This window comes from Periplaneta americana, chromosome 1, assembly GCF_040183065.1.
Source record: "Periplaneta americana isolate PAMFEO1 chromosome 1, P.americana_PAMFEO1_priV1, whole genome shotgun sequence".
Taxonomy (NCBI): Eukaryota; Metazoa; Arthropoda; class Insecta; order Blattodea; family Blattidae; genus Periplaneta; species Periplaneta americana.
Window position 1 is genome coordinate 95350903 of NC_091117.1, and position 15244 is coordinate 95366146.

Sequence of the window (15244 nt, forward strand, 5' to 3'; positions counted from 1 at the left end):
TCGAAAACCTACATTGTGCCTACAGAATGTTGATTTATGTTGCATTCGCTGTAAGTTTACTCTTGTAAACTCACTTCTTTTTTACTATTCTTATAACTTTTATTTTTCCAATTTTTGCTACGACAACCTTAACTGCATTCATTTTTTAATGATACACTAGCAAATCATTTCCGGTACACTGGTTGAAAGCTGGGTTAAATAATTAGTTTTATTTTTAAATTAAGACACAATTAGGCCTATATTGTGTTTCATACTGGATATTAACAAAATTCTTCAAATAGTTAAAGAAAAATCGCTATAAAGAGACAGTCAAATGGTACCCTTCCCCCTTCCCTAAAAAAATTTTTCCAATATCATGGAGCTGATGACAGTATGCATTTCCAAAAGCATGTCAATACCAACTTTTGGCATGTAAAGAAAATTTTTTCTCATGTATGTAAATGGAATGTTTTATTTGTTCAAAGTACCGGTAATTAATAATAATTTATGGGGTAAGATCAGCAGGATACTGCCACATGGTGTACTGTATAGTATATAAGCTTTTCTTCTTCGTTGCAGAAACGGAACTCAGAGACATGGTGAATGAGGTGGACCAAGATGGTAATGGTACCATCGAGTTTAACGAGTTCCTTCAGATGATGTCCAAGAAGATGAAGGGTGCAGATGGTGAGGATGAACTGCGGGAGGCATTCAGGTAAGGGACTAAGATAGCTTTTCAGCAAGAGGTCTGAAAAAAAAAAACAGTATTTCCAAAATTCAGAAAAATGATGGCATTACTTGCATATAAATCAAAGTGTTACTAATACACATTTAACTAATTATTTGTAATTTAACTGGAAGTTAAATCATATTTTATTAGTTTTCATTTCACCAAAGTAATACATAATTAAAATAAAGTCAATTAATTTAATTTCCAATTAAGTCATCACAGCCTTCTGAATCATAGTAAAATCGTAATTCCGAAGGTCAAGTGTCCTGTCAATGTAGGCACTGGCAGAGCCACTTTCAGTTACAAGGCGGAGCATAGGTGCATTTAGTAACACTGAGCAGAGGCAAACAGAGCACAAGATTTGGATACCTTATATTGACAATTTGACATTATAGTCCTTGTGTGATGACTGTTTACTTAATATAATATACAGTAGTGCTCAAAAGTACCGGTATTTTGTAGAAAGCATTTGTCACAATTACATAAAGATAAGTATTGAATACAAAAAAATGCCAGTGGATAATTGAAAAATATGTATTTTTAATCAATTTAATACGTAAATACATTTAGTTTAAACAGAGTTATCTTGCGTAAAAAATAAATTAATATTCTTCTAGATCAAAAGTATATAGGTCCAAGTATGTAATAAAAATAAAAATATTCTGGACTCTGAGAAAAAATCAGCATTTCGTTGCACACCCCCGAGCTTTGTTCACAGCAGAACATCTGTCTGGCATTGAAACCACAAGATTTTGCAATCACTCAAATGGAAGTCATGACCATTCTTCCAGTAAGGGAGCAAAGAACTGATCCTTGTTTGAGTAACTTCTACAAAACACGTCGACCCAATTCATTCCAGAGATGTTCAATAGGATTAAGATCCGGATTCTGGCTTGGCCAATCCAAAAGTATTTTTTGATCCGCAAAGAATTTTTTTTAATGGTCGGAAGTGTGTTTTGGATCATTGTCCTGCTGAAAAATCCAATTACTTGGCATATTCTTTCTCTCATGTGGAACCATATTCTTTTATAAAATGTCACTATACATGAAACGATCCATATTCTCTTCTATTTGGACTAGAGGACCAACTCCACTTCTAGAAAAACATCCCCACACCATAATACTACCACCACCGTGCTTAACAGTTGGTACCTGGTATTTTTTGTTGTCTCTTTGGTTTTTTGGCCGACGTACATCCTGCACACCATCAGAAGAAAATAAATTAAATTTATTCTTATCACTCCATAACACCTTATACCAGTCTGTAGTATTCCATGCTTGATACATTTTTGCAAACTCTAACCTGGCCTTCCTATTTTTTGGATTTATGAATGCTTTTCGTGATGGTCGTCTATCATTTATATCATCAGTTACTAGGCGACGTTTCACAGTAGAGATTTGTGGTTAAACAAAACAACTCCAATAGATTCTATGAGATTCCTCACTAATATTAACAGCATCAAAATGACAATAGAAGAAAAAGCACTGATTCAATATGAAAAACTTATCAGATTACCAGGAAACAATTGGCATTCATACAATCCTCTGTAGATTGAAAACTCAAAAAAGTTTCATATCCATTGTTCAAGAATTAAAACAGGAAATCTTCTTCTTCTTCTTCTATGGTACAACAGCCTTCTTAGGCCAAGACCGCCTCAATGATTCTCCTCCATCTGGTTCTGTCCCGCGCTTCATTTTTCCAACGGCTTACTCTGATTGACTTCAAATCTTTTTCAACATCGTCGAACCATCTTGTTGCTGGTCGTCCCACTTTTCTTACTGTGTAGAATGGGTTGGTAAGAGTGACTTTTTTACATGGGCTATCATCATCCGTTCTATATAGATGGCCTAGCCATCTCAGTCTGTTGGCCTTGATCACTTTAATTATATTCGCATCATTATACAAATTGTATAATTCAGTGTTATATCTGATACGCCAGGTACCCTCTTCAATTACTGGGCCATAAACTTTTCTTAACACTTTCTTTTCGAATACCATTAACCTTTCTATATTTTCTTTACTCAAGGTCCAACTCTCTGATCCATATAATAGGACTGGTCTAATCAATGTTTTATATAGCCTACATTTTGTTTTTATGCTAAGAAAGCGGGACTGGAGTTGCTTCTTTAATCCATAATAACATTTGTTTGCCATCTTAATTCTTGAGTTTATGTCTACTGTTACACTATTATCATTTGTTATGATAGTTCCCAGGTATAAAACAGAAAATCAATATCCCGAATTTCAAAGAAAACCTACAAATTAAACCAAACCCTTTAACTCTATTAAATATAGAATATAATCTAAATTTAACAGAAGAAATACTAAAATCAGAAGTAAACAATGAAATACTAAAACAATTGTCTTTAGAGATAATTAATATTAGGTACCCTCCACAAAACTGACTTCATTTATACACCGACGGATCCTTGATCTCCAGAGAACAAGGTGCCAGTGCAGGTGTTACGTGCTGTCTCTTCTCACTTTATAGATCTCTTGGGTATGGAACAATAAGTTTTGATGGAGAAATCATTGCAATAAGTGAAAATCTCAGGAATCTTCTATGCCACATCAATAAATATAAAAATGCAGTTATATTGTCAGACTCCAAAGCAGCTATTCTATCAATAGTCTCTAAACACACACCTTCATCTCAAACAGCAGAAATAACTAAAATGCTCTCTCAATTAATACCACTCAATAAAAGAATTGTATTCCAATGGATACCATTCCATTGCGGAATCCTGGGAAACGAGAATGCGGATGCTTTAGCAAAGAAGGGCAGCACTGCTACTTACAGATCTGTTACTAAATCTACGTATTACTCTGTGAAAAGATTTATTAAATCTACATACTTAGACTTCAACAAACAAAATTTGATAACACAATCCCAAGGGAAAAAATGGAACTCTCTGCATCAAAATCCACAGTTAATTCCCGATTTACCACGAAAATCGTCTGTAGCTGCATTTAGATTGGCAACAGGCCATGATTGTTTGGCCAAACACCTGCATAGAATTGGAATATATCAGTCCCCTAACTGCCCATTGTGCTACTCAAACCAAGAAATGGATTCGGAACACCTCAAAATCAGTGCTTCATTGGCTGGCCATGATAATATCTTTGAAAAATATTGGAGTGCAAGAGGTCAAATGACTTTATTGTCAAACGCCTGGCATTAGAAAACAACAACAATAGTAGAGATTTGTAGGTTCAGTCCATGGTGCTGCTCTATGTCATCCTTAATATGTCGAGCCAATTTTCGCGGATCAGCAGCTGACTGCTTACAAATCATTGTCCTCTCTTATTGTTGTTTTTCGAGGATGACCATACCTTTGCTTATTGTTTACTGACTCTTGTTGTTTTTGCCGTCCACTCCACACACTTACGAGTTGTGATTTACCAAAATCTTTAGCATCACTAGACGGCGATTTTCCTTCTTAAAGCATTTAAAACAGTTTGTCACACATCCACAGAGTACCGGTATTCCTTTTGTTTTGGTGTGCTTGCAGTGGTCTGTACAAATAAACAAGCACAGTCTAAATACCTAAACACCAATATTTAATGTATATCATGCCACCAAATCAAACCACAAAATACTTATGAGCTAATGGAATATACATTTACATTGTTATTCTATGAACTTGCTTGTTTGCTAGATATGTAACCACAGCAACGTGACACTACTCATAGAATGACACAGCTGTGTGCTTTGCGTTGTTATAACTGCATGCAAACAGTACTGACAACATAAAACCTTAACTACCTTACTTTTGAGCGGTACTGCACGTGTGTCCATATGTACGTAGAACATGGAGTAAGGTCACTAAGGGAAAAACATCGAAGGAGATCTTTACGTAGATCATTTACCTAACAGTGTATACATAGCCTACTGTGGAATCCTAGTCACCAAGTCACTCAACTGAGTGCGCTCCTTGTGTGACGACTGTTGACTTAATAAAATATATGAGGGCTATTCATAAAGTAACTTCCGTTTATTTTTTACAAACCTGTGAATGACGTTACAGAATTGGGTTACAATACGTTTGAAAGTATACATTATAGTTTATTTTTCCACATAGTTTCCAGTCACATTGAGACACTTGTCGTAGTGTTTGACGAGCTTTGAAATTCAGCAATCGTAGAATTCGGCCGCCTGCAACTGAAGCCAACCTACGACGCTGGTTTTCAACTCTTCGTCATCATCAAAGCGCTTTGAGCCAAGCCACGTCTTCATGTGCATGAAGAGATGGTAATCGCTAGGCCCCAAATCTGGACTATAGGGAGGGTGATCCAATACTTCCCATTAAACTCTTGCAGTTTGGTAGCAGTACGACAGTGTTGCTCCCATGCGCTGAGCCTTTTGTTCCTCAGAAAGAAGTTTGGGCGCCCATTTGGCAGAAAGTTTCTGGTAGCCCAAATCTTTGATAATCACTTTGTACAGAAAAGTACGACTAATCTGTGGAAAGTCCTCACTAAGCTCCGACATGGTGAACCTACCTTTCGTCAACCAAACGAATTAGATCTGCATTCACGATACTCGGTCGACCATTTCTCTCTTCATTATGGACATTGATTCGCCCATTTTTTAACATATGGCGCCATTGTCTTACACCACCTTCACTCATTACGTCTTGCCCATAAACTTCAGAAAGTTGGCAATGGATTTCACTAGCTTTTCAGTTTTTGGCCACAAGAAATCTTATTAAAGAATGTTCCTCACACCTGGTGGGACTTGCAATTGCAGATACACTACACCGCAAGAGTGGCGCCACTGTCTCTGGTGTTACGCACGCTATATGAAAACGGAGTTACTTTATGAAAGCCCTCGTACGTGTGTCGAACATGGAGTAAGACCACTAAGAAAAAAATACCAAAGGAGAGAGAATCGATCCAGTACTGTGGATTGAGCCTCGACGTAGCTCAGTGGTTAGAGTGCCTAGTGCATAGAACTGGGAGTCCTGGGTTCGACCCCTAGCGCCAGAGCGAATTTTTCTCCATTAATAACCAATGAGTTCGATTACCACTTGGATTGATTACATGGTTGGATTTTTTTTTAGGTTTTCCCCAACTGTAATGTGAATATTAGGTAATCAATCTATGGCGAATCTTCAGCCTCGTCTCGCCAAATACAACCTTGCTATCACCAATTCCATCGACACTAAGTAACCTAGTACCTCATGTAACGTCGTGAAATAACCGACTAATAAAATTCTCCTTTCTTTTCTTCCATTTATATTTCCTCCCTTTTTACTTTTTTTTTCTTTTATTATTGTCCATTCAGCGTCCTTACTGATTTCTCAGAAAAACTCTTGTAGACATAACTAAGAAACATATATTAATTATACATTAATTAATTCCCATTTTAGATACTGCTTTCTTAGTCGGCTTATGGGACGTGTAACAAAATATTAATTGAAGAATTGGAAGAATATTACAAAAGAGAGTAATTAGAATCGTATTTGGGGTCCCATATGGAACTCCAAAAGGAGGATTATATTCTAATATTTAAATTTAATCTGTTAAAATATTAGTATATATATAATTTTTTCGTACATAAAATTTCACTTAAATCTCAAATTCCAACTTAACACAGAAATTCATAATCGTGTACTAGATAAAATTATAAATAAAACTGACAAAGCCAAATCCTACTAAGATCCTCATAACAGTAGACACTCCACAATTAGAAGGTAACACTTCAGTCTTTCCCTGTTCTAATCAGCATTCGATAATTTAAAGACCCTCTCAGCATAGAATAATAATAATATAGCTACAATCTTAAAAAATTATGTTAACAAAAGGAAAAATAACATTCATTCCAATTTGTGGTGGGTTTGAGGTTTAAAGCTTACCTACACCCATAATAAATATTACGACATTATGAAAAATTCAGCTAATTCCTCAGTAGTGCTTATAATTTTACTGCGCCTTTGCAGTAATGTGACATGTAAGACTGTTGACAGTTGACTTATCCTCTGCAAAACTATACGAAAAATCACGAATATTGTTTCATACCTTGACGGCAATATTGTGAAATATCAGCAGGTGTTTTTTTTATTAAACGTGAGTACTGTTACTTAGAATTTTTTTTTTTAATAATGACAGGTACCGTACTTAACTGTTCGTCATTCACTCAAATGAAGCCAGTTATTATGTAGACCAATTTACTGACAGAATCATTGCCCAGGAGGCTGGTATGCTACAGTAGCGTGCAAATTAATCCGAACACTACATATTTTTACATGTTCTGTCATTGTTGGCCTCACAGCTGCTCATACCGCTTTAATTGACTTCTGTAGTACGTGTAATTCCATTGTTGAAGGTCTGTCATTATTTTTTTATAATATGTGACATTTTGCCTATCGTTTTGTACTTATAAGCATTTCAGTTGTGTTGAAGACTTAATATTGCAATCCTGTGTACATTCTGTCGTCTTCACAAATGGCTACAACTCCACGAAAACAGTCTAAAATTATAACATTAGCAGAGCATTCTTCTATGACACAGAGGCAAATTGCTGCAGAATGTCACATCGGTTTGGCTACTGTTAATTCGATCATAAAACGATACAGGGAGACTGGATCCATCACACCCCAGAAAAAAGGAAACTGTGGCCGGAAAAGGAAGACTTCACCTGCAGATGATCGTTTAATTGTCAGGAAAAGTAAATTAAATCCTAGACTAACTGCTGTCGACTTAACCCGCGAGTTAATGGCTACCACTACTGGGGCGAATATTCACGTCACAACAGTGCGGCGTAGGCTTTTGGAAGCTGGACGAAGGGCTCGTAAGCCTATTAAGAAGCAACTGCTAACCCCTGTTATGTGCAAAAAACGCTTAATGTGGGCAAAATTAAATCAATACTGGACAGTGAATGACTGGAAGAATGTACTTTTTTCCGATGAGTCTCTTTTCGAGGTCCACGGCCACCGTGTTTCTTACATACGGAAAGGATCCAAAAAAGTAACAGCAGCTCATCTCCAACAAGCACCCAAATACCCCCATAAAATAATGTTTTGGGGTTGTTTTACACATGAAGGGCCTGGAGCATTAATACCTATCAAGGGAATGATGAATTCTGACAAATATATTCACTTATTGGAAACCAGAATCGTACCCCAGCTGCAAAAATCATTTCTGGATGGCAGAGGTGTGTTCCAATAAGACCTGGCACCATGCCATATGTCTCGAAAAACTACAGAATTCTTCAACAAGAAGAATATTCAGGTACTCCCCTGGCCAGGCAACTCACCCGACATCAACCCCATTGAGAACTTGTGGTCAATTTGCAAAAGAAGAATGCAAAAAATGGATTGTTCTACAAAGGAGAAGATGATTTCTGCCCTGATTGATGTATGGTTTCGCGATGAAGAAATGAAGAATATTTATGGGAAATTAGTGGAATCCATGCCAAATCGTCTCAGAGCTGTTATTAGGAACAAGGGAGGCCACATAGATTACTGAGGTATGTCTTAGATCCTTTTTTTTATCCTGTTTGAGTGTTTTTGCATAAGTAATTACGTTGTTCGGATTAATTTGCACGCTACTGTACACCTGCGAAGAGATGGAAGTGATTATGGAGACTTTTTGGGATGCCACAGGGGAACCAGAGCTCGTGGACCATGGGTTTTCCCAACACAAGTTATAAATTGGGAACCGAACTCCGGGTCCACAGGATCATAAGTTCAACTTTCTACCCACTAGACCACCTGGCAGCTTCACATAGAAAATGTTAATTTTATGTAATTTAAATATTGTACTTTTGTAAAAGATAGGCAAAAGGCTCTGTGTACTTAATACATATAACATAAATGTATTTCCACTGTCACTCAGAAGCTGTTATTTTCATACAATCTTTTTAGACAGTGTAAAAATTACGCGGAATGTGAATTAAATTTCAGAACACTTCCTGCCATCTCTAGTGATCTAAATTAATTATTTGGACATGGTCTTGCTCCAGTCACTATTTTGGATTACCTTGACATATTATGCGTAGACTTCTATCTATAAAAAAAATTCCCGTTTTTCTAAAACTGGTTTCATTTCGAATGTATGAACTGTAGGTCCCTATCACCACGGCATGGTGCGTCCTTAGGTTGCAGATCGAGGAGACAGCCTCCAGATATGGAGGGTAGCTATGACTATATTGAATAAGCAGTCGCGGACAGCCAATGAGGGTTGGTCCCCCAGCTTGGGGGTTGGGCGAAGAGCTAACAACCCATCACTGTAAAAAAACAGCTTGTTACGAAACCTCAAAATAAGCTCCAGTCTGCTGTCAAAAAAACTGAAAGTTAGAATTTATAAAACAGTTATATTATCGGTTGTTCTGTATGGTTGTGAAACTTGGACTCTCACTTTGAGAGAGGAACAGAGATTAAGGGTGTTTGAGAATAAGGTGCTTGGGAAAATATTTGGGGCTAAATAGGATGAAGTTACAGGAGAATGGAGAAAGTTACACAACACAGAACTGCACACATTGTATTATTCCCGTTTTTCTAAAACTGGTTTCATTTCGAATGTATGAACATGAATGATTAATATGTATCATTCTGTTTTCCAGTGTTCCGCCAGTACGTAGGGCAATGACTAAGGGCCAGATGTGTTGTATGACATTTGCAAATGTGATACAGCATAGCTAGCAGCATAGCTCAGGCGGTAGCACGTTTTCCTGCTGATCCAGAGCTGCACTCAGACATGGGTTCGATTCCCACTTGGGCTGATTACCTGGTTGGGTTTTTTTTCCAAGGTTTTCCTCAACCATTAGACAAATGTCAGGTAATCTATGGCGAATCCCCGCCCTCATCTCGCTATCACGAATTCCTTCGACTCTAAATAACTCAGTAGTTGATACAGCGTCATTGAAACCAAGTAAAAAAAGGATTTATGCAAATAATATTCAGAGTAGATTTGGACTCTGTATTCCATATGCACGCAATGATATCATATTCAAGTTAAAGGAAATTTATGTTTAGTAATGTCACGAGAGGTCTGAGATTTCCTGATAGATAATATAGAGCAGAGAAGTAGACTTACTACAAATTATTATTATTTACTATTATTCACCTGGTGCTTTAATGTCATTTGCAATTTCCTTCCATATTCTTAGAAACCATATTTTTGTCATGCTATAGTTTCAAAGTGGGATTCTACAGAACGTATGTTTCTTGTACTATAACAGCTAATTTATCCGCTTTGAGCTCTATTATAAATAATATGCATTACACAACAATAGTGTCTGCAGATATTGGAAGCGAGTAATAGTAGACATAGCTACTGATGCATGTGCAGTACACTGCAGTCATCAGACAGTTTGCTCGCGACCAAGTTCAAGCAGTCATCCAATGTTTTCTTCCCGTGTCTCCTCATGTCTGCTCGCGATTATCTTGTCGCATCTGATTCTGTGTGCATCCTGTCATAAGAAATCAATGAGACTGAATTACCATTGGACAAAGTGTTGCATCGTGCTGTGCCATGTCTGATTCTGTGTACACCCAGCCTAATGCTCCCTCTTCGACAACAAGTCATAAATTGTAAAAAGAAACAAATGTCACCATGGAAACAGAGGCGATTGTGTAAATAATTGTTTTGCAAGCTAGCTCCACTAACCTCAACGCAACAGGCAGTTGTTTGTTATGAAAACGAAAGCAGCTTAAAAAAGTTCCTCACATATTATATTACTCGTTCAAGATCTCGTGGCGGCTGAAATATACATTTCTAACAATTGGTTTCCTATCTCAAAATACTAGTTTATAGTCCTCTACCATCTGCAGAATTTTGATCCTAAAGGTCTGAGACACTGTATATAAAATGCAGTCTCTCTTCAGTCATGTCTTGGCCTCCTCAAGTTTCAAACCTATCATCCACCACTAAAAATCTTAGTTTCAAACCTACCATTCGCCAGTGAAAACCTTAGCATAAATTTGACATGTTTTCCTCTAACTCAGGCCTGCACAAGGTTTGCGCTCTCCGAGTCAGCTCACAACTTGAGAGTGGAATGTAGATATTGGCTGCACTCTGTATAAGAGTGGACTGAAAGAAGGGATGTTCTCGTACAAAATGTACACAAAGGAGTACTTACTCGTACGAGTGTTCATGAAATGAATTCCAGTTCAGTGTTTACAAAACTATCTTGGACTATTATTAATTAATAAAGAAATATTTATTTTACAGATAATAGAAACTCTATAGCTACTTAAATATACAATATCATTTTGTTATATGTTTATTTATCAGTACAGCAAAACGGAGTTTTATGCTATTGGCAGCTAAAAGGAACAGTACTGATCGTAATGAAATAACAGTTACAGATGTTCGATATCTGCCTTTATTAAAGTTGATAATAGAAAACAGTTGCTCACAAATATAAATGTTGAGCCAAACATAGCAATCATTTTCATAGCCAGTCTATGTAGTCGTGGATATTATTGCTGAGGTTTAGTCTTGTAAAACTCAACCAGACTACTAGTATTATTTGAACGGTCTTCAGCCCTTAGGCCACATTGAAGATCAATAACTTCAAGCTGTGAATCGTATGACACTGTTTCATCTGGTGTTGAAGGAATTTATTATAACTTTAAACTTCTTTCCAATTAAGACAAGATCTTGGAACCTAGAATTAAATTCATTTTGAATTTCAGTTAATATTTGCATATAATCGTTTAACATGGCTTCATCACTAGCAGTTTCTATCGTTCGAAAGTGAGCCGTATTACCCTCCCGAAACTAACTTACGAAAACTAACTTACTAAAAGTGTAAGTTTACGACTGAAATCCCGTAATTTATTCAACTTATCAATAATGAGCTGGCCTTTTCCCTGAAGAGAGATATTTAAACTGTTGAAGATTAATAAATTCTAATGTACCCTACCTCATGTAATAATGCAACTTTCAACTCCCGAACCTTTTTACTGCGATCTTCACCAACAAAACCATCGTATCTCTATGTATGGACTAGTAATGACGCATTATATTATGTTTTCCTCTTTCTTTCAAACTTTTGTGGTAGATAAGTATTAACTCCAGCTGCTGTGAAAAAATAAGCATTTTTCCATGCAATATTGAAAGAATTTGCCTGATGATCACTCTTCCATCTTTTAGATTTCTCCATTATGTAGCCATAGATGGGCAAAGTGAAATAGCTACTGATAATACACACTACACTGGATAGCCACCTGGACTATCTTCTACTTATAGCAGGCCTACGTCATTCTGACGTACCTTTCTGGCGAGCAGTTAGACGACTCTCCCACTCTGAAGGAGCAGCCATTTGTGCAAGCCTGCTCCAATTATTACAGAATTATATTCTCATTTGAGAACTTCACCGTCCTCTATTGAATATTGTGTATTCCATGACTTTGTGTAGTCATCACATAAATACTATTAATGGAAAAAAATTCGATCTGGCACTGGAACGAATTTTTCTCCATTAATAGTACTACGGAATTAGCCAAGTGTCCCCTATAAGAAACTAATTTGATACGATGACACTTCAATTGTAGGGTCTTTGATAAGAATAACGATGGACTGATCTCATCCACGGAGCTTCGTCATGTGATGACCAACTTGGGTGAGAAACTATCGGATGAAGAAGTGGACGATATGATCCGAGAAGCAGACTTGGACGGAGATGGAATGGTCAACTATGAAGGTAAATATTAATACCGGTAACTCAGTGACCAGAAATCAATTCACTTACCAACGAGTGTGGTTGTCATTAAATAGATTTTTTATCAAATATGGTCATTTCTGTATTATATTTACATTTACAAAATTCAACATTACTTGATAATCAATTATTTCAATAGTATTTCATTGAATAATTTAATTTCAACAGAACGAGATGGCTCAGTAGTAACACACTGGACTCGGATTCGGGAGGTCCCTGGTTGTATACTCAGTGCTAAACAATTTGGTCGAGGTTTTTTCCATTGTTTTTCTCGATTGAATATAAGTACTTTTCAGTTAAATAAAGGCGAATGCCAGAGTGGACTCCGATTACCACGGAATAATAGACACAGTACAACAGCAACAACCAACTTTATAGGGAAAATTGATTTGCAACAGCAACAAGCTTTCCAAACAGTAAACTACATACAGTCGCCATCAGTGGCGGCTCATAAACATTTAATGCCTAGTACTAGATACAAGAAATAAACAGTAACAATATTGACAGTTATTATTATTATTATTATTATTATTATTATTATTATTATTATTATTATTAATAATATTATGATCATCATCATCATCATCATCATCATCATCATCAAACTCACCCAAATATATACAACTGTATACAAAATTCAAATAAATTAGAAAATAAATGTGGACTTGTCGGTTAATAGACAGGCTTTCCATCAATAATGTAACTTAATAGTAAAACGAGTTGAAACGTCAGTCATATGGTCAAAAATGATAGAAACATAGTCTACAATCATTAGTCCTTTTTTACTTCTATATAGTACATTTTTAACATGCAACCAAGCAATTTGTTTTTAATCATTTTAGAAGTAGCCTACTCTTAAATCTGTTGACTTGGTTAAGTGCTCTTTTAACTTTTTAAGGCTTTATCTAACTCAGAACTGAAGTGAACTAATTCACGAAACACACCCCTATATTCAGAGTCGTCGGATAAATCGTGTCTTCTTAATGCTAAATCTACTGCTGCATAAAATTTATACAATTTATTATTAAATTTAGGACATACTTGTTTTCCTCAACTTGCTCGTTGTGTTTTGCAATCGTTAGTCTGTAGTGTAAGTTTAACTGAATTTCAGTATTCGCTTTAACCAGCATAGAGAAGCTGAAGACGTTATTCATATGAATCTTTGATTTTTTGTGAGTTTTATTTCATCTCTTAGACCTAACTGTAGTAAATCTGTACCACCCAATTTTTAACTAGTAATGTTCGGTTTGGAAGTAAATCCCGAAAAGACAAAGTATATGATTATGTCTCGTGACGAGAATATTGTACGAGATGGAAATATAAAAATTGGAGATTATCCTTCGAAGGGGTGGAAAAATTCAAATATCTTGGAGCAACAGTAACAAATATAAATGACACTCGAGAGGAAATTAAACGCAGAATAAATATGGGAAATGCGTGTTATTATTCGGTTGAGAAGCTTTTATCATCTAGTCTGCTGTCAAAAAATCTGAAGGTTAGAATTTATAAAACAGTTATATTACCGGTTCTTCTGTATGGTTGTGAAACTTGGACTCTCACTTTGAGAGAGGAACATAGGTTAAGAGTGTTTGAGAATAAGGTGCTTAGGAAAATATTTGGGGCTAAGCGGGATGAAGTTACAGGAGAATGGAGAAAGTTACACAACGCAGAACTGCACGCATTGTTTTCTTCACCTGACATAATTAGGAACATTAAATCCAGACGTTTGAGATAGGCAGGACATGTAGCACGTATGGGCGAATCCAGAAATGCATATAGAATGTTAGTTGGGAGACCGGAGGGACAAAGACCTTTGGGGAGGCCGAGACGTAGATGGGAGGATAATATTAAAATGGATTTGAGGGAGGTGGGCTATGATGATAGAGACTGGATTAATCTTGCACAGGATAGGGACCAATGGCGGGCTTATGTGAGGGCGGCAATGAACCTTCGGGTCCCTTAATAGCCATTTGTAAGTAAGTAAATGTTCACCTCGATAGAGAAACATGAGAAACAGAAGAACGCATTCTCCATATCTCATCCACACAACCAGTCGTTTTTATAATAAACATCCAAGTTGAATTTGGCAGATCTGTTAACTTTAGCACTTCGCCGTTTTTGGTGAATATTTAAATGTCGTGTAAGTCAATTATTTAAAACGAAGTTAGTTTTAATATGTTAAAGCAGAGATTTTATTTTATTTAATAAAATGATAACTGAATTAATTTCTTCACAACATTACATAACAGGATAAAACTTCACAGGTGTAAAGTTTCGCACTATATTTAGAAATATACTGAAAGAAAGCATTCTTAAACAAAGTATTTTAAGAAACCGAAAGGGATTTTATCTTATTTTTGCATCCTCCCCTCTAAGAAACTTATTCTGACAAAGCGGGAAGACAGACAAGAGTGCGAGGAGTAAGGAATTGAGATAGTAAATGGGGTTGTATATAGCTACCCAAGCATTTAAAAACGAGAGCGGTAAACTGTGCCTGGCACGTTTCAGATGCTGAAATGGACGGGAGATGATGAACATTGCGCGCGCATCCCATTATATTTTTCATGGGATGTAGTGCCTGGCACAGATTCATGCTGCAAACACTGGTTATGAGATTGGCGGCAACGATAATATTGGCGGTAGAGTTTGCAAGTACAACCGTAACTTATTTATCTCTGGTTTTGCGCGGAAAATATTAATTCTCCTGTTCTCTCTCGTATTCTGGTAGTGCCATGGCCTTAGTCGCCATATTACCTAAGATTTAAAGCAACTATAAATAAATAAGCTAAGAAAATTTAATTGGTAAATCTAATAAAGTTTTGGATGAAATGCAGTTAATATTTCTACTTACAAAATTTAATACATA

General features: G+C 36.4%; 1 protein-coding gene across 1 annotated transcript in view; it reads left to right on the forward strand.

Moving 5' to 3' along the window:
• LOC138698393 (calmodulin-like) overlaps positions 1 to 15244 on the forward strand; it is an 891422-nt gene that overhangs the window by 860861 nt on the left and 15317 nt on the right. The window contains exons 6-7 of the mRNA XM_069824269.1: positions 559 to 694; positions 12212 to 12360. Coding sequence (XP_069680370.1) covers positions 559 to 694; positions 12212 to 12360 — 285 coding nt within the window. The remainder of the gene's footprint in view (positions 1 to 558; positions 695 to 12211; positions 12361 to 15244) is intronic.